General features: G+C 46.4%; 1 protein-coding gene across 2 annotated transcripts in view; it reads right to left on the reverse strand.

Moving 5' to 3' along the window:
• Positions 1-1,651: 1,651 nt before the first annotated feature.
• HCK (HCK proto-oncogene, Src family tyrosine kinase) overlaps positions 1,652-20,676 on the reverse strand; it is a 33,926-nt gene continuing 14,901 nt past the window's right edge. The window contains exons 3-13 of one of the 2 annotated variants that reach the window (XM_016148829.2): positions 19,783-19,825; positions 19,316-19,415; positions 18,457-18,555; positions 16,991-17,094; positions 16,308-16,457; positions 15,825-15,977; positions 14,158-14,337; positions 13,317-13,393; positions 8,741-8,894; positions 6,399-6,530; positions 1,652-3,365 (exon numbers count right to left, since the gene is read on the reverse strand). In XM_016148829.2, coding sequence (XP_016004315.1) covers positions 3,163-3,365; positions 6,399-6,530; positions 8,741-8,894; positions 13,317-13,393; positions 14,158-14,337; positions 15,825-15,977; positions 16,308-16,457; positions 16,991-17,094; positions 18,457-18,555; positions 19,316-19,415; positions 19,783-19,825 — 1,395 coding nt within the window. In that variant the 3' untranslated portion in view covers positions 1,652-3,162. Of the gene's footprint in view, positions 3,366-6,398; positions 6,531-8,740; positions 8,895-13,316; positions 13,394-14,157; positions 14,338-15,824; positions 15,978-16,307; positions 16,458-16,990; positions 17,095-18,456; positions 18,556-19,315; positions 19,419-19,782; positions 19,826-20,676 lie in introns of both variants that reach the window. The other variant, XM_016148828.2, reaches the window with a different exon arrangement.

A 20,676-nucleotide genomic window follows, 5' to 3' on the forward strand; every position in this document is an offset into this window, starting at 1 on the left:
TGGGTCTGTTCGGGTTCATTTTGGGGGGGACTCTGAGCTTCCTGGGGTTGTATGTCTATTTTCTTCACCAGGTAAGGGAAGTTTTCCATCATTATTTCTTCAAATATATATATTTAACTTCTTGTTCTCCCTCTTCAGGTACCCCTATGACACGGATGTTGTTACCCTTAATTTTGTACCATAGGCTTCTTAAATTATTATTGTATTCTTGGTTACTTTTTTCTTGCCATTCTGATTGGGTGTCCTTGGCTCCCCCATCCTCTATTGATGGTTTGATACTCTTCTTCATCCACCCTGTTGTTTCCTTCTAATATACTCCTCATCTCAGATAATGTATTCTTCATTTCTGATTGGTTCCCTTTTATAATTTCCATTTCCATTTTTGTGTTTTATATTTATTTATTTTTTATCTCTTTGTTAAAGTTCTCACTGAGTTCATCCTGAGAGGGGTTCACCTGCTGGCCAAGTTTAGCCCCTCTGGGCCAACCTGTTAAGATTCAGCAAGCAGTCTACAGAGGCCGTGCTTATAGTTGACTCAGTGGCTGCACCATTTTGCAATCCCATCAGCAATGAATAAGAGTTCCTGTTGCTCCACATCCTTGCCAGCATTTGGTATTGTCAGTGTTCTGGATTATTCCATTCAAATAAGTGTGTAGTGGTATCTCATTGTTTTTTAAAATTTGTATTTCCTTAATGACATATGATGTTGAGCATCTTTTCATATGTTTATTTCCTATCTGCATAGCTTCTTTTGTGAGGTGTCTATTCAGGTCTTTTGTCCTTTTTAAAATTGAGTCATTTGTTTTTTTATTGTTGAGTTTTAAGAGTTCTTTGTATATTTTGGATATCAGTCTTTTATCAGATCTGTGTTTTGCAAATATTTTTTCCCACATTGGAGCTTGTTTTTTTCATTTTCTTAATGCTATCTTTCTCAGAGCAGGGTTTTTAATTTTAACTGAGTCCAATTTATCATTTTTTTTTCTTTTGGATAATGCTTTTAGTGTTGTATCTACACCCATGTTTTCACCTCTCTTTCCTGTGACTAGAGGGCTAAATCAGAGTGTAGGGCAATGTAAACTGATAGATTGAGAGGACATAAATTAACTCTTTGATCTCGTTCACAAAGCAATAGGCTCCAACTCTTGATATCATGTCTCAGTCAGCTATTTCTGTAGTAATGCCATGTAACAAAACAACTCTTAAGCTCCAAGGCTTATAATGTTAAGCATTTACTCCTCTCTTACATATCCACAGGTCACTTGGGGTTCAGTTGATTGAGGCTGGGCTCAGCTAGATTTAACTCCAACCTGTGGGTTGGGTCTACATCTTCTCCACATGACACACATCTTTCTTGGACCATGCTATTTTCAGGGGAAAAAGCTGGAGGGCAAGCTGGCCTCACAAGCACATTTTAAGCCTCTGCTAGTGTCACATCTTCTAATATCCCATTGGCTAAAGTGTCTCATGGCCAAGCTCAACATCAACAAATGGGGCAGGGCAATATACTACTGCTATGGATTACTGAACAGCAATTGAATGTACCACAATCATGAATTCAGATTCCTTTCACAAGATCCTGGTTATTGCTTTCAGATACCCAAAGGTACATCCCAAACCAGAAAGCAAGAGAGAAATTCAATTACTAACTAGGTAAGTTGAAACACTGATAGCTTTATTTTCCACTGTTCTTATACTCAGTTCTTAAGGTTAGACTCTGTGCTACTCAGGGGTACAAAATCAATTTAGTATAGGGTTCCATGGGACCCTCGCGGGTGCTGTGAAATAAATCCTCCAGGGAATGCAATAATACATAAAGGTGTCATTTGCTCTCCATCCCACTGTCACATGTTCTCATTGCTCCTCTGACAGCAAGAGCTATCTGCCAGGGACTTTTAATTGAGACAAAGTGCAGAAAGGGCCCACCACCACCGTCTTCTCTGCTTCCTTCCCAGGTGTCCCTCCCCTCTACCAAGAGCTTCCCATGCAGGGTACCAGATACTTCTCAGCAGTCACATTTCCAAACCACAAGATTCCTGCAGTATGAATAATACAACTGGTGGATGCAATATGAGTAACTTTGATGGCTTGTTGGCCATGAGAAATACCCTTGGTGCTGGGGGAGATCCAGACCAACCAGCACAGGAGAGTCAGGGACCCTGATCGTGAAAAATCATTCTTGTCATCCTGGCAGACCCAGCTCCTCAGAGACAAAAACCCATCCAGCATCCCAGCGGCAGTGTGATAGGAAGAATGATGCCCCCTCCCCCACCAAAGATATCCACATCCTAATCCCCAGAACCTGTGAAGATGTTATCTTACACAGAAAAAGGGACTTTACAGATACAATTAAGGGTCTTGAGATAGAAGATTAGTCTGGATTATCCAGGTGGGTTCAGTGTAAGTAGAGGGGCCCTTACAAGTGAAAGAGGGAGGCAGCAGACTCAGAGAAGGACATGGAGATGCAATGACAGGAGCAGAGTTTGGAGTAAGGAGCAGAGAGAAACCACAAGTCAAGGAATGCGGCAGAGTCTAAAAGCTAGAAAAGAATCCATTTCCTTAAATGGATTCTCCCCTAGTGCCTGTGAAGCATGTAGCCCTGCCAACCCAGTTCAGAATTCTGATGAACTCTGGATCTGCAAGATAATAAATTTGTGTCATTTTAAACCACAGGTTTGTGGTAATTTGTTACCGCAGCAATAGGGAACTAACACAGTGAGCAACTTTTTGGCAGCTGTTAGAAAATTTTCAGTATTAAACCTTACTTTTCTGTACTACTACTCTTGGGGAAGGAAGGGCCTTCCCCAATTCTGACTTGTCATCCAGCAAAAAGGCAAATAGATATTCAGAGACTGGAAGAAAAGCCAACCTATCGGTAAAAGCTTTAGCATTTGTATCTTTTATTTAAATATTTATTTCATTATTTTTAAAATTTCCCATCTAAACCACAGCTGTAACTGGAATCCAGCTGTCCCAGGCAATAGAAATATCCAGCTGGGGTCTCTTGAGAATGGTGAATCGTCCAGTCCAACCCACCCACTTGACAGGTGAGGAACTGTTGCTGGAGTGAGGGTGGGTGTCTGGGAGTGGAAAGGGTGAACAGGCACCGGGAAGATGGTGCTGGAGCTACCTCAGAGGCATCACCTAAGTGCCTGGTCCCACCCGTCACGGCTGCTGTTGGTACTGGCTCTCGGTGGCCGTGTAGAAGTCTTCCAGCACACTCTGGATATATTCGAAGGTGGGCCGCTCCTCAGGGCGGTTCTTCCAGCAGCGACTCATGATGTTATAGAGCTCCTCAGGACAGTGATCTGGTCGGGGCATCCGGTATCCATGCTCCAGTGCCCGGATTACCTCGGGGTTTGACCTCCCTGAGAAAGAACCATGGCATCAAAAAGAGAAGGATTGGGGAAAGGAGTCCAGGGATGGCAGATGCTGTTGCCTCCTCAACAGCCATCACTCCCCACTTCCTCTTGAGAGGTAAGCCCCTCCCACTGCGAAAGCTAGATACTCCCTTCCCCAGCCTCCCCTGCAGTGAGAGCGGGGCCATGGCACCTAGTTTTGGCCAATGGGAGTTGAGGGAAGTCTCCTGGGAGACTTCCAGGAAAGGTTTTCCTCCATGATGAAAAGAGACTTCAGAGGACACACACTTCCTCCTTCCTTTAGATACTTAGACAATGTGACCCTTGGAGCTGCAGTAGCCATCTGACCACATGAGGAAGACGACCTCAGAGAAACTAACCCAGAGTCCTCAGATTTTTCAATTTAGTATAGGGTTCTTTGAGACCCTGGTGGGTGCTGTGATATAAATCCTTCAGGGAATGCAATACTGCTGAGCAGCTGAACTAACCAGTCGCCAATGCCTTACTATAGGGAATGATAACTTGCCTATCACTTCCACCACTCTGAGTCTGTAAGTTTGTTACTTGCAGCCTAATCCATCCAAACGGATACAGGGTTCCAAAAGCCACTGCCTGGTGTTTCCTGGTGTTCCCTCACAACAAAACAGTCAGGTAGCCAGACTTAATGTCGCCCTATGTATGAGTTGGACCATTTCCTTGTTCAATTAAAGTTTGTTAGTTATCCTCAAGAACAACCATTTAACTGTCTGTGATCCCCAATTTTATATCACCAGTCTTGAACTCCAAATTCAAATATCCAAGTGCTTCTTCAAACGTCTTTACTTGGATGTCTACAAGTCACCTCAAATTTAACTAGACTAAAACAGAACCCTTGAACTCCTGTCCCTAGACCATCACCTACCTAGTCGTTCAATCAAACCATGAGAACTATCCTTGATTCTTTGCTCTTCCTCACCTTCCACATCAGCAAGTCACATCTTTTCTTCTTTTAAAATGTAGCACCAACCCATCAACTTAACCTCTGTTACCATCACCACCTCTGCCTGTGCCACTTGTGTGGCTGCCACCATGTCCCCAGCCCCAAATCTACTCTCCCCAATGAACCAAAGCAACACCGACAGATGGAAATCAGATGATGCCATGTCCCTGCCTCAAACTCTCCAATGGTTTCCGCATATTTAAGAGTAACCTCCATTCACTCTTCACCATGACCCAGGGCCCTCCAGACATGGCCCCTGCCACCCTCGTCATCTACCATCGGCTTTCATTCCTTATCTCCAGCTCCCTGGCTTCCTTACAATTCTTCAGGCACACCTCAGGCCATAAGAGCTAGCAGTGCCTTCTACCTGAAATCCTTTTTCTAGATCCTCATTCAGCTTTCTTTCAACTTAAACATGACCTGCTCTGACAGGTGCCCCCTGTCCACAGGACCCCCATGTCACTTTCTCTTGCATGCCTCTGCTTCGTTTTTTTCTCAGCAGAGACCGCCGGCTGAGACTGTGTGTCTGTTTAGTGTGTGTTCCTCCAGGCTAGAGCAGGAACTCCTTACAAGCAGGGACCTCATCTTTTACTGTGTCCTCAAAGCCCAACACATGGTAGGAATTTGATAAGTACTGTTGAATGAACAGTGTCTATATCTTTTTTTGCTAATCTTCATATCCACCTCTGCAAGATAGATATCATTGCCATATTTTTTTGAAAGGTGAAGACACTGGGGTGGAAGGGAAGTGAATTTCTCAAAGTGTAATAGTTCATACAGACAGGATTCAAATTCGAGACTGTTTACATGAAAGTCAAGGACTCTTTATATCCTCTTCCCACCTCTTCCCAGTGTCGTTGCTACATATATCCCAGGAGATGTCTCAACCAAAAAGGAGCAGAGAACAACATTTACTAAGTCCCAGGCAATCTATATGTTGGTTGTATCTTTGTATATCCATGAGGTCTACTCAGTGTAGGGTGCTGCCGACAGGCATGTGGATAAATTCATCCATTCCACAAATAGTTACTAAGAACCCACTATGTGCCACGCACAGAGGTAGGCAGTGCAGATACACCAGTGAGGAATATACACACGATTTCTGGTGGAGCTCAGAGTCTAATGGGAAAATATGAAACAAATACATACTGATCAATCGTGATAAATGCTATGAAGGAAACAGTGCAGGGTGTTCTGAACATACAGGGACATGTACGGCACTGTAGGTGACTGGGTGGTGGGGTGCGGCATGAGGTGAAACTGGAGAAGTTGCAGGGGCTTGATCATGCACAACCTGCAGGCCATAATTAAGAGTTTGAGATTGTACCCTACTTATGGTGGGAGATCATGAAAGAGTTAGAGGTGGAGAGGGACAAGATATGATTTAAAATTTTAAGACAAGCCCTTGGGCTGCAAGTAGAGATTGACCTATAGGAGAGAAGGGAGAAAGCAGGGTAACTGGTTAGTTGGCTACTGTACCATCAAGGCGAGAGATGACACTGGCCTGGATATGGGTAGGGACTGTGGAGTTAGAAGTGGACAGACTTGGTATGTATTTTAGAGTCAAATACCCAGAATCTTGTGACTTCTTGCATGTGGTAAGGGGTGAAAGGGAAAGAAAGGAAAGGCAGATTTTAGGCTTAAGAAAGTGGGTGGAAAAGGTGAAGGGATTAAGAAGTACAAATTGGTAGTTACCAAATAGTCATGGAGATGGGAAGTACGGCATAGGGAATACAGTCGATAATGTTGTAATAACTATATATGGTGCCAGGTGGTACTAAACTGATCAAGGGGATCGCATCGTAAGTTATATAAATGTCTAACCACTATGCTGTACACGTGAAACCAATACAAAATAATATTGAATGTCAACTCTAATTGAAAAATAAAAATAAAAATAAAGGAAACTGGGCGGATAGTGGTACCTTAACCGAGATGGGGCAGCCAAGGAAAGGTGTGGGGTGAGAATCAAGAACTCGGCCTGCATGGACACACTGACAAGAGAGGGGAGCCGGGCTGGGCCCAGGAAGCAGCCCCAAGCTGATTGATGCCCCCTTCCCTACCTGGATACGGGGTCCGGCCGTAGGTGACGATCTCCATCAGGAGGATACCAAAGGACCAGACATCTGACTTGATGGTGAAGGAGCCAAAGTTGATGGCTTCAGGAGCTGTCCACTTGATGGGGAACTTGGCCCCTGTGGAGTTGGACAGAGCAGAGTCAGAGAGAGTCTGGGGAGCAGTCAGGACTAGGTCACTGCTAGGGTGAGGGAACAGGACAGGGCACAGCTGCCCACAACTACCCCCCCCCCCACACACACACCCCGCTCAGCCCTGTGAACTGTGATTTCCCTTAAACCTGGCCTCTGTGGGAGCAAGGAACATCCATGCTGAGGCAGATGGCTGAAGTGGGGAGCAGAGAGCATAGGGGCCTGGGGAGCGCTGGGGCACCTCTCTCTCCGGGACCACCTTGTGTATTGAGCTGGTGCCCCTGTGACCTCCAATTCCTGAAGAGCGGAGTCCTAGAGGTCACAAAATCTTTGGGAATGGCAGGACTGCAGGGGGCCTTGAGTACAGGTTGCAGCTGATGCCTCACCCCATCACCCCTGGCAACAGGGGAAGATTTCGGCCTTGGCCTTTGAGGTTTCCACTGGTCACTGGCTACCTCCCCCTCTACTCCCTTCCTTTCATCTAGTTTGGGATGGATTTAGTTAATCTTTGGTTACTGATTACTATCTTAATTACACTGTGTTTGGTGAACATGGTCTATAGCAACGGTCCCCAAACTTTTTGGCATCAAGGGCTAGTGCTCCTATAAGAATCTAATCCCTGACCATCTGAGGCGGAGCTGAGGTGATGATGCCAGTGCTGCGGAGTGGCTGCAAATACAGATGAAGCTTCACTCACCTGCCTGCTGCTAACCTGCTGCTGTGCAGCCAGTTCCTAACAGGCCACAGACAGATACTGGTCCATGGCCCAGGGATTGGGGACTCCTGGTCTGTGGGATACATGCTCTTTGGAGTTTGGTGAGACCTGCTCTATGACTGAGGACATGGTCAAGTTTTGATAATGCCCTATGTGTTTTTTTTCTCTGTCCATATTTTCCTTGGGATTCAGAAAGTTTTCTTTATTTCTGCTTATCCTCTCCTAGTTTAAAAATTATACATTCTACTCTCTTCTTTTGGTGGTTGCCCTTAGTTTTGATATTTTTTTATTGCATCATAACAAACATGAAAGAAAGTGCACAAATTTGTCATATACTATTTGATGCTTTTTTTATATATGTATATACTTGTAATCACCACTCAGATCAAAATACTGTACCCCTTTGGTACCTCAGAGGCTCCCTCCTGTCCCCCAGTCAGTACCCTACATTCCAGGTAAGCACTATTCTGACTTCTTTCATCATAATGAGTTTTACTTGTTTTTTTTCCTTTAAAAGTTTTATTGAGATATATTCCCAGGTCATACAATTCACCCATTTAAAGCATGTAGTTCAATGTTTTTTTGTATATTCATAAAGTTGTGAATTTTAGAAGATTTTCATATATTCCCCCTCCACCCCCATCAAATCCATAGCAGTCACTCCCTATTTCTTTCCAACTCCCAACCCCAGCCCTAGGCAACCATTAATCTACTTTTTGTCTATAAATTTGCCTGTTCTGGACATTTCATATAAATGAAATCATACAGGATGTGGTCTTTATGTCTGCTTTCTTTCACTAACATGATGTTTTGAAACTTTACCCATGTTTAGCATGTGTTAGTACTTCATTCCTTTGTGGCTGAATAATATTTCATTGTATGAATCGACCACATTTTGTTTATTTGATTATCAGTTAACAGATATTTGGGTTGCTTCCACTTTTTGGCTATTATGAATAATGCTGCTGTGAACATTTATACACAAGTTTGCTTGTTTCTGAATTTTATATAAACGAAACCATCCAGCTTCTATTTTTTTGGTCTGAGTCCTTTCGTTTTAATATTATGTCTGTGAGAATCAACCATTTTGGTGTATGTAGTGTTGGTTTGTAATTTTTCATTGCTTATATACATTATATTGTGTGAATATACCACAACTTATATATCCATTCTCCTATTTATAGACATTTGGATTCCTGTTTTTGTCTATTACACATGAAGTTGCTCTTACACCTAATTTCAACAAGCACTCACCTAACTCAATCTGAATTCAGAGTCACCGGTGACTTTGCAGGACAGGACCCTAAATCCAGAAGGCCTCCCTCAAACGTGATAATACACAGCTAATGCTCAAACGTGATAATACACAGCTAATGCTGGGACAGGTACCTTTGCATGTTCCCCAGCAGTTCCACATGTCTCAAGACTCAACACTCACGACCCATCCAAGCAGGGCCCGTGGGCCCCTCAGCAGCATCCTTACCTTCCCGAGCCGTGTACTCGTTGTCCTCGATGATCCGTGCCAGGCCGAAGTCGGCAATCTTACACACCAGGGACGCGGAGACCAAGATGTTGGCAGCCCGGAGGTCTCGGTGAATGTAGTTCCTCTGCTCGATGAAGGCCATGCCTTCCGCAATCTCCACCCAAAACAGAGACACCCTCATCCTCAGATCTGGCCCAGCCCAAGGTGGGTCCCCCAAAAAGCAGAACAGGAGTGTCCCAGTGTGAGGAAAGAGAAGAACGTGTGTGCCAGCTACCCCTTTTTTGTGGAAGTGTCCTGAGCTCAGGCTAGCATTTCTCTGTTGACCTATCCAGGTTAGGGGGATCCTCGGGGCCTGGGTCAGTGTGGGGGCTTCTCTAGATTTCTGAGACTTCTAGAGATCACGTTAAGGAAAAAGCAATGACATTTTCTCTAGGACCTACACACCTTCACCAGGAGATGATGAAAAGCTTTCGTCCCCCACTCCCTTTCTGGGGACAACCTAGGCTCCCATCAAATTCTGTTGTATCTCATACCTTTTTCATCCCTAAGCCTGGGTAGGAAAAATTTATTCATTCATTCAACAAATGCCTACTGAATGTCTTGTGGGTGCCAGACATGTTACTTGAACAGGTGGTGAGCTAGGCACAGACCCAGAAAGTGATAATAACTACCATAAAGAAAGGATAAAGAGGGCTAACAAGAAATGAAATCTAGAGGGCTTTTTGGATTGGGTCATCAGGGAAGGCTGCCTTGAGGAGATGAAATTTAAGCAAAGATCTCAGTGATGATAATAAGTGTGTCAAATAAGAACATTCCTGGCAGAGAGAACATCATGTACAAAGGCCCAGGTAGGAAAGAGGTTCATGGAGCAGGTGGCTGAGCAGAAGTTGCCACAGGGACAGTGGGGCAAGCTAAGAGGGAGGTGATGGATCATAAAGGACATTGTAGGCTGGGATAGGCAGTTGGAGTGTACCTGAGTGTGATGGGAAGAGAGTCGAAGGCTTTGAACAGGAGTATGACATGGTCTGATGTATAATGTCATCATGGCTGCTGAGTGAATAATAGACTGTGTAGGGAATTCTTATTCATAACATGGCCCTGGGCGCATCTGACAGAAAGATGTGGAATTTTCCTTTGAGACATTTTCTACTTACAAGGATTTGTACATTAACTCTCATAAGGAGGTTTATGATCAACCCTCAGACACCCAGCAAAAAGCGTTTATAATTTACAAACTTGTCTTCAAGCTCCTTGACGCAGGTGTTCTCACAATCTCTGTTTTATAGAGGGCCACATTTTCCCCATCACACCAAGAAAGTTATGAATGTCAGACTCAAACCAGTCTGCGAGGGTCCAGTTCCAGTGCTCCATGCTCTCTCTAATTATTGCAGAACTCTAGTGCTCTGGAGGACTGCAGCTGGGTACAATTTGGTGAGATTATTTGGAGGGGCGTATGTCTGCCCAGACAGACCAAAACCCAGGCAGGCACCAGCCAGCTCAAAGTCTGAGTAAAGCGGGTAGTGCACTTGCAGGAAGTGGCCAGCAAGGGGCACCCATGACCGTTGGAATTAAGGTCTGAGTCTCCATACTTTCCAACAAAAACCTGAAAGACTTCTGATTTTGTTTGGGGTAGTTAGCTGGCTAGGGTTGGGGTGAGACAGGATCTTTGTTTGGGGGATGTGGGAAATTTATAAGGAGTCTTTAGAGGAACAGTTAACCACAATTATTACTTTAATGGCAGACATTGTAGCTTCTTCATTTATAGTAAGATGATAAATAAATAACTGGCCCAAGTGGAGATCAGGATTGGAACTCCAACAGCCGTGCTCAGGGTCCATTCACCTATCCATTATTACATCTGAATTTTTGGCATAGTGTGATGCTGGCAGTTCCCATTTTTAGTAGCCACTGGCAGATACTCACATTACTGATTTTCAAATGAGCTCAGTGGGACAGGTGGGACTCACCCACCTAGAATAGTAGAGGATAATGCCTAAGTGACTCTGGACTTGGACCAGCTGAGCTTGAGCCCCTCAGGTCTGTGATCTCAAGCAAGCTGCTCTGCCCCTCTGTGCCTCATTTTCTTCTGTAAAATGGGGACAACTGTAAAACCTGCTTCTGAGGGGTTGTGTGAGGATTAATCCTCTAAGCCTACATCAAGGACTTAGAACAGTGTCTGGCACATAAATATTCACTTCAGTGGTGGCTATTAGTGCTCCCTGTTGAGGAAAGTGGCACTCAGAGAGGTTAAGCAATTTGCTCAAAGCTATACGGACAGAGCTGGGATATAAACCAAAATCCCATGCAGCTCCTAAGCACATGTATACCCGTATGCATACAGAGCGTTGCTTCTCAAGATTTTGTCAACTGAATGAACAACAGACAAGTTTACTGGGCTCAGCGTTGGTCTAAGAATTGGGGGTTGATCCGATAACAAGATTTCATGACTACCAAGTGCTTCCATGATGTCGGGCATTGGGTTTCTTTTGAAAGTATCAGGGAATCACAGAATCAGGCTGAAGAGAGCCTCTGGGGATATGCCAGCTCTTCAAACTGAATCCTACTGATACCTCAAGGTTGTCTGGGGGTGGGGGAACAAAAGAAAGGCCACGTTTGAGCCCCACTTTCAAACAGAGGAGCTCCATTTTGACCTATTTTAAGATAGTCAGCTACCGTATTAAGATTTCATTTGGCAAACAGAGTTGCGCCTAAAAACAGGCTTCCGAACTTGAAAACCACAGATGTGGTCCCATTCCCTCATTTGACAAATGGAGAGACTGAGACCCAGAGTGGATCCGAGGTGGTGCCAAAGCCAGGTGGTGGTAGGTCTGGGGTACCCAGCACTGTGCCAATCTGCCTCTAGGACTGGAGGCAAAGACGGGGTCCCCGGACTGGCTGCTTCATGTCCCTGGGCCCTGAGTCCTCCTGGATGCCCAAGGGCCTGGCATCTCTTTCCCTCCCTCGGTTTATGTTTCCCCATTTGTGAAAGGGAGAGGGCGGCTCTTGGTTTAGTTGACTCTTCCCCGAGCAAGGTTTCTGCCAGTTTGATGGCTATAAGTTATCAACAGGTCAGACTACTTTCTCTGGGGATAGGGACCATTAAAATCAAATTGCCAGGCCTTGATTTTCATATGTCTCTGGCGTTCCAAGTTCTGAAAGGTAAGGCCATTTATTATACCTCTGACCCCTGCCCCCAATTTGTGTACTCAGATGAGTTCTGCCATAGGCATCTCCAGAAGGGCAAGCCGTAGGCCAGGGTACAGGTCTCTTAATGCCCACCAGGCTTCTGGCCATATGCCCTTTCGGTCCCTGGCTCCGGAGAGCTGATTAAGCCCAGCTCTTTTGTTTTTCCCCTTTGGGCTGTTTCTTCTGTCTAGCATACCCTTTTCTCTCTTTATCTGCCTAACTTCTACTAATTCTTCAGGGCTCAGCCAAGAGGCTACTTCCTCAGGGAAGTCTTCTTTCCTTGCTTCTGGACCAGGTTCAGTGCTCCAGCCGTGTATTCCCATAGTACCCCTTTCCTCCCTGTTTTCTCACAAATAGGAGAGAATGAGAGAGGATAGGGGTAAAAAGCACTCAGGCTGAGAGTGAGAGTAGCTGCAGAGAATGAAGGGAAGGTAAGAAAGAAAATGGAGTTTGAAGAAGTGTTTCTGTGATTTGTGTACACTATTATTTTGCTGGGTACTACATTCACTAAGCCAGGACTCTTGGCCCATTGCTCTCTAAGACATTCAGTTGTTCAATATCTGTCTTCCCATCTGGACTATCAAGTCTGCGGGGACAGAAATACTTTTCATTTTGTTCACTGCTGTATCCCTCAGAATTGACATAGTAACTTAGGCAAGCTACTTAACCTCAACGGGCCTCTGTTTCCTCATTTGTATTTATCTTCTTCTCTGTGTCTCAATTTCCTATTCCGTAAAATGGGATGGCACTTGTCATGTGTCATGGGATGACACGTGGCCCCCAATGGACTCATGCCCTTGGGCAGTCCCCTCCCTCACTGACTCTGGGCTGGGCCATGTGACCTGTTTTGTTCAGTGAGACATCAGCAAGCGTGGTGCAAGCAGAGGCCTCATCAGCACTCGCATATTAGGGCTTGGCCCCTTCGTATACTCCCTCTTGGAACCTCACCACCAGGCTGTAAAGAAGCTCTGGCCACGTGGAGAGAGACCCTGGAGGCTGAGCCGCCGTCCCAGACATGCTAGGCCAGGCAAGCTCTCAGCAGAATGCAGTCACATGAGTGACCTCAGTTTCATCACGTAGAGCAGAAGAACCACCCAGCCAACCCATCAATCAACCTACAGAAATAATAAATTGTTCCTAAGCTTTGGGGTGGTTTGTTACATAATAGTAGATAAAAAAAAGAAAATCCCATCCTAGGAGGTTGATGTGAGGACTAAATGAATAAGTATACTTAAGGCACATACAAAAAGGATACTTTTATACTAACCACTCAATGAATGTTAGCTATTATTGTTATTCTTGTAGTCTGTGGTCAGTAAGTATGTGCTGCAAAGTAAATCACTGAATGCCCTTTCCACCTACTTCCCAAACTTCTGCAGTAGCCTCTCACCTGGGCTGAGAAGTCGATGAGTTTTGGCAATGGCTGCTTGCTGCCTTCTTCACTTTTCAGGAAATCCAGCAGGCTTCCTATGGGGGAGGGGAAGCAACGTGGCTACTTTTCTCTACTTGATGGTTAAAAATGTTCATAGTGACGGGTTCAAATAAAAGTATTTATTCACCATTCCTAGTGTTTGAGAAATAGAATTGGAGAGTTTTAAAATAACTTTGTGATTGCTAGACTGGTTCTTTCACTGAGGCAGCTTTCTGAGCCTGGATGACTAGGGCCATGGTTTTATAAAGCGGGCATAACTGTGTATTTAGAAAATGAAAACAGTTTTAGATTTCAAATCACACTACATGAGGTTGGGTGACATGTTTCTATTAGTCAGCAAATGGGCAGGGATTAAAAATAGTTGTGAAATGGTGGCCTAAAAAAAAAATCCCCAAGAAATTCTGGATCATGGGTAAGCAGGGTTGGGGCAGCCTGGAATCAATGCTTTGCTGAATCTGTTTTCCAGAGCATTGGGCCATGAAGGGGAGGTGGGCGAAGGGGAGAGCTGCCCTGGCTTCTAAGGCTCACAGTGAACTCATAGCCTCGTTTCCCATCGCCAGGGGGGTTCTGCCCTACTCCCCTCTCCTGGCAGCTTCGTGTGCTCCCCTTCCCCTTCCCCTGCCATCATCTTAACATGGTTTCATCCCCTTAACCGGGAGAGCTGGGCGACTGCATATTAAGTTGCTCCTGACCAGATTGGGGGCATCTTGAGGTCAAGAACCATGTCAGAGTCATCTCTGAGTCTGCAGCTGACTTGTATGAGCCCCAGCCTGCATCCCCAGCCCCTCCATCACAGTACCTTTGGCCATGAACTCTGTGATGATGTAGATGGGCTCCTCTGTGACCACTGCATGTAGCTTCACTAGCTTGTCATGCTGCAGAGTTTTCATCAGGTTGGCCTCTGCCAGGAAGGCTTCCACGGACATGCTCCCTGGCTTCATCGTCTTCACAGCCACCTTGGTGTGCTTGTTGTAGGTGGCTGGAGTGGGACAGAAAGCAGGACAGGTGGTCAGACCCCACTGCTCTTTCCCCACAGCCCAGGAAGGCCCAGCTGCAGACATGCCTTCTCCAGAAAGTCTTTCCTGCTCATCTCAGCCCTTAGAGAGGGAAGGAGAGACACGGGCTTTGGTTCAGACGGATATGGGTTGGAAGGCTGTGGGCCCTTGGGCAAGTCACTTAACCTCTCTGAGCTGTGGTTTCCTCATCTGTAAAGTGGAAATAGTAGCACTGTCTTTGAAGGGCTATTGTAGGGTTTAAAGAATAACCTCAAAACTTCACTCAAATTATGTCTCACACACACATGCACACACACACACACACCCCATCTTTGCTTTAAATGCTTTCATCTTAACATTGCTGTCAAAATGAACATGAGTCTCTTCATGGTCTACAAGGTCCTGAATGATCTGGCCTTGCCCACCTTGCCAGCCTCATCATCCATCAAACTGCTCAATGCCTTTTGTACACTAATCCACCTGCATATCGTTCAGCCCCTCAAGCACCCAATCCCCCTCCCACCACAGGAACTTTGCATATGCTGTTCCCTCACCCCACTCCACCCCTGTTTCCTCTTGCTGATGATCTTATAGATCTCATCATTGCTTGTGGTGGTCCCATTTTTGCCTTGGCTGCCAGGAACCACTAATCCTGATTTGAGGTCTTCCTATAGTAAGAGTCTAAAAGCCTTATATAATATTTTTGGTTTTCTAACCTAATTACTCAGATCTGTCTTACCTTCCTCTCCATACCTTCTCTGCCACATTCTCTTATCCAGTGCCTAGCAGATAACAGGTTCTCAATAAACGTAGTAGGAGTACGTGGACTCTAAACCTCTTTTCTCTGGCCGAATTGTTTACATCTCTGTGAGCTGTCTTCACTCTCATTCGGAATACAGTGGAGTGTTAAACACAATGGGGTGCACCAGGTACTGGGCCAAACACTGCGTCTACCCCGCAATTCTGCAGAGCAGGCATCGCTGTTCTCAAGTTACGAGGGGCAGGACGGCAGGGGTGGGACGTGACGTTTTGGTGTCCCATGATGCCCTGGCACGACGCTAGGTACACGGCGGGCGCCCAGAGCAGCTTGCTTAGCAGTTGCCAACACTGAACTCAGCTGGAAATTTCTAAGTTGTATTTCACCACTCTTAATTTTCATCCTCCTAAGAGGCCTCTGGTTATCTCAACCCCAAACTGATAGACTAGGAATACATGAGGGAGTGAATTCCTAGTCCATGGCTTCTGCTTCCCAGAAGGAAATTTTTGAGCCCAACAGGCCTAGCCTCAAAGGCAAATCAGTGTTTGCATGGTGAGACAATTTGGTTTGCTATCAGAGGAAATGCTCCTTTATGGTTATTATTCAAATCTCTCAGGCGCTGGGTGGCATTCCCACTCTGCCTCGGGCTATTCCTGAAAGCAATGATCTCCCTCCTCTCTCCCTCCCCGCCACCCCCTGGCCCTGGATCCTTACCCATCCAGACTTCCCCAAACTGCCCAGCTCCAAGCTTCTTCTCCAGCTTGAGGGATTCCCGGGGGATCTCCCAGGCATCTTTCTCCCACGGCTTCTGCGGCTTGGGTGACACGCAGGGCACTGTCAGCTTCTGGCAGAGTCCATCGCTCCCCTCTGGAACAGAGCCCCTGGTCAGTCGAGGGCAGCCAGCTCTGAGCCAGCCAGAGGCTTCCCCTTGGAGGCCCCCCTGCCTGGTTCACTGCATCCGGCCCATGTTCTATCAGGCTGCCATAATCAGGGACATTCCCAAGAGAGCAGGGCATAATAAGATGCCACCTCCACCCTTCTGCTCAATAGGCCTAAGATTTCAGGAAAATCCAAAGCAACCATGTTTGGGGAAGGTCAGAAGAGCTCAGCAAGCCTCGGAGGCTGCAACATACCCTTGACCAAGATTCTCAGGAGATAGGCCCATCCAGTTGGGGTGCGGTCCTGGTCAGGACTTACTCTTGTAGTGGGCCACGAGCTCCTGCAGGGTGTTGAAAGTGTTCCGTGGGGAGATGTAGAAGCCCCCGTTGTCCAGGGTCCGGATCTTATAATGTTTCACTGCATCCCTGTGCTGGGGGTCGTAGTCTCGCACGGACAAAGAGTAGCTCCCTGCATCGGTCAGAGAGACACTGCTCAGGAGCGAGACCTCAGAAGCCTGCCGTCTAATGTCAGCATGCCGACACCCCTTCCTGACACCCCTGTCAGGCCACCACTGGCACCGGCCTGGCACCTGGGCAGTGAAGGGTAAGAGTGGGCTGTGGAGTCAGGCTGCCTGGGTTCTCATCCAGGCACCTCCATGTCCAGCTCTGAGACAGTGGACAAGTGAGTACATCACTTCTCTGTACCTCAGTTTCCTCATCTACAAAATGGGATTGGTCATCATACCTCCCTATCTCATCACATTGCCTGATAATTAAAAGAAGTAATGATTATAAAGTAGCTGGGATGTAAACAGTAAATGTTGGCTGTCATCATCATCATCATCATCATCATCATCATTGCCATTATTATTATTATTATTATTATTATCTATCTGTTTATCTTCTGTCTATCATCTATCTATCATCCATCTATCTATCTATCTATCTATCTATCTATCTATCTATCTATTTATCTAGATAGTGTGAGGAAGGCTGGGTCACCTTTGGTGGTCTCGCTGTCTCTGATCATGAAGGAGCCCAGCACGTTGCCAGGGGCCAGGAGTTGGCGCTCTGCATCCTTCCGGCTGATGCCTTTGAAGAACCACCTGGTGGAAATGGGAGGAGACAGTGCGTGGAGGAGGAGACAGCGCATGGGGGAGGAGACGGCGGGGGGTTGATACAGCCTGTAAACCCCCAGGGGATTGGGGGCAGTCCTGTTCGGCTCACAAGGGAACCAGGATACCAACGCCCTGGTTTCCCACAGCATCGATTTTCCTCAAAGACTCTTTTTGGAAAAACGACAATTTCTTTTGATATTAAAACAGACATTTTACTAGGGTTGAATCCGGTTCGCCAAGACTAAAACGCTGGGGAGCTTTCTTTAAGAAAAGTAACACAGCATTACAAATACAAAATGCCCAGGGGTCGTTCCAGTGCCACTCAAATGGGAGAAGTAAGGTGATGGCCAGAAGGACAGAAAGGCTGAGTGGGAAGATACAGTAGTCTTAAGCAGCTGTGGTCAAAATCTCACTTGTGCAAATTTCACAAGGATGCAATATTCCTTTCAGGGCCTCAAGGGCCATATGAGTTAGAGTCTGATCTCTGTCAGCTTCACAGTTTATGCCCCTTTGTACATACAGTATCGAATATAAGTTGGCATCAATTTCTAAGTGAATATGTGAGATTTCAAATAATTTTATACTTGGATATTTTCTTCATTCTCCCAGATACTTGGGATATTTGGTGGGAAAGTTTAAGCAGCATCAACTGAATCTATTTCCACCCTCCGTAGGGGGAGGAGTAGTTCATGTTCTGTAATGGAGAAAGGCCCAGACCGGAGGTTAACATGCTTTGACCTTGCCATAAACCTGCTGTGGAGAAAGATAGCTAACAGTCATCTGCCCCCAACTTATGGAATAATTGTCCTTATAATCCCCATTTTATAGATGAGGAACCTGAGAAACAGAGCTAGTAGATTGTCTGGCATCATACAGCCGGGATGTGGTGGAGGCTGGATTCAAATCCAGGCAGCCTAGCTCTAGAGCCCAGGCTCTTAATCACTATGCCACACTGCCCACCTGCCTTATCTGCTTTCATTTTGTAAAGAGGTTTACGTGTGGTACAATAATCAAGCAATGCTATAGGTACACAGTAAGAACTGTCTCCCTGGAAATTCCACCCCTAGGAAGTTATCTCACAGATCTTGCACAAGGAAGAAATGCTAGTAAGAAGTATTCAGAAGGGAATAAAATAGGCTTCCATAAGAGAGAAAGTCACAGAGGGGACCCACTTTAGACAGGGTGGTCAGGGAAGACCTCTGAGACTCAAAGGATGAGAAGGAGCCAGCTGAAGAGTCCTAGGAAGAGTGCGCCAGGCAGGAGAGATAGTGAATGCAAAGGCCCTGAGGCAGGAACAAGGTTGGTTTTGCTTAGGTTTCCTTCTGAAGGGCAGGAAAATAGAATACTTACTCCTCTGTCTCCAGAGAGTCAACGCGGGCGACATAGTTGCTTGGGATGTAGCCTTCTTTCTGGGTGGTCAGGCACCGAGCCTTCCACCATTCCCCAGATCTAAGAGACATGAGGGATCAAAGGGGTCAGGGGCAGAAGGACTCCCTCTGGTTCTCTTGGGCCCCTCAGCCTCAGCCTAGGATACCCCTTTGCTTACACCCCATGATCGCCCTGGGGATCTTTACAGTAGTTCTCGCCATGCATCCGAAGGTCTGGCATCATGGCCAGTCCTTGTATTCTCAGACCAAGGTCTTTGGCCCTACCCTTTCCCCCTGGATTTGTGGCTTTGGCCTTCCTAGCCATACCCAAGATGAGGCCCTGTGCCAGTGGCAGACTCATAGAATTTCAGCTGGGACCGAGAGCCCGAGGGAGTGGGCGCAGGAGTCTCACCAAGCATGACCACTGCCATTCTTGGGCCCTCGCACAGTACTAAACATGACACACATAGGTGAAGACTGGAGGAAATTGGAGGTAGCAAACTCAGAGATCCAAGGATTTCTGAATGCAAAGTCACCTCAGCAGGGTCTGGCCCATAGGCAAGCCTGTAGCCTGATCACGGGAGGAAGGCTTCCCTGAGAAAGTGCTTTCACTGGTTCATCCTAGTCTGGACATGCACCATTAGTAAGTACACATGCCCCTTTATTTTGGCTTTCATCCAGGTGAATAGCAAGCCCTTCTTCCTCTATTATGTTCAGGTTCTCATCAGTCATTTACACCTTAGGATAAGATCGTCTATTGGGTTCTTTATTGAAGCACAAAAGGGAGAATAATTGTATATTATAGGTAAGTATGTCTTAGGAGGAGTGGGATGGGGACTTACTCCTCCAAGACCACCATCTTGTCCCCCTTCTGGAAACTAAGGTCTTCATGGTGAATGGCCTCGTAATCATACAGGGCAATCACGATGACATCCTCAGAACCTTCTGGGAAGAGAGACACACGGGATGGTGAGGCTTTATCCGAGCACCCCCACAGCCCTGGGTATTTCCCATACCGATACTGGCACCCAGCCCTAGACCAGTCGATATGTGTCTGTCTCCTGGTATAAGCAAGCATCTTGCCATGCTGGGTGCGATTTTACAGTTTAAAACTAACAGTGTTTTTTCATGTTATTAAACAGTGTGATAGACACAAAATATCCTGTAAGAAGTACTTTAGGGGCAATTTAGGGGATTTTCAAGGGTGTTTTTGACCGTTTGGGATTTTTGCCTTAAGCTCTTGCCCGGAACCTAACCCAGTCCCCGACATAACACAAGACTTCGCAGCATGTGTTTGCCAGATACTTACCCCCTGTGGACCCTGGTGGGTTGCTGTTGCTGTTGTCAGGTCGCTATAGGGGAGAAATGGGAGAAAGCGATGAACCTAATAGTGTACGTGGAGCCAGAGAAGGTCTGTATCAAAAAGGATACCCAAGGGCCTCTCGGCCCAGCCTGTGTGTCATGGGAGGAGGCCCAGAGAGTACAAGAGACATGCCTGAGGTCACACAGCACATTAGAGACACAGCCTCCACAAGGATCCGGGTCTCTTGGCAGGCTCTGTCCTTGGCCTTGGAGGCCACTGGCTTGTCCCGTCCCTTGACATACAGTGAAAGGGGTTGGTCCAGACCTGTGTTTTTCATGCCTGGAAAAGCAGGCTGACGAGAGGTCAGAAACCTATGTTATGAGCAAGATGATTTAGAAGAAATGAGTGGGTTGGGACAAGCTCTTTCTCTTCAATCTCTACAGGCTGTCATGAGGCAAACGGAGTGGAAGTGTTTGAGGGCAGGGCTAAGGGGTCGGTTTGGGAACAAGGAAAGGAGTAAGGGTTATGGGGTAACAGGCCTTCCTTCAGTACCAGGAAGAACTTTCTAAGGGGCATCAAGGAGTACACGCCTTGGAGGCAGCAAGCAGAGGCTGTGCTTCCCTGGACAGCTCCGGATTGGAGCATGGACTCAAGGCCCCCAGAGGGGAGAGAACCCAGTAGCCGGGTAGAAAGACCTGACTCCGCTGCTTCCCAGCTGTGTGACCCCAGGGAGCCGTTTAACCTCTTTGAGCCTTAGTCACCCTGGCTGGAAAGTGGCAGAACTCCTGCCTCACAGCTTTTGGTGAGGATTAATGATGTCGAAACACTTCACTCCAACACCCGGAACATAGTAGGTGTGCAGAGAATGGTAACAGTTATTACAACTGTTACTGCTGCCAT

Source organism: Rousettus aegyptiacus, unplaced genomic scaffold (assembly GCF_014176215.1).
Source record: "Rousettus aegyptiacus isolate mRouAeg1 unplaced genomic scaffold, mRouAeg1.p scaffold_m13_p_12, whole genome shotgun sequence".
In the NCBI taxonomy this organism is placed as follows: domain Eukaryota; kingdom Metazoa; phylum Chordata; class Mammalia; order Chiroptera; family Pteropodidae; genus Rousettus; species Rousettus aegyptiacus.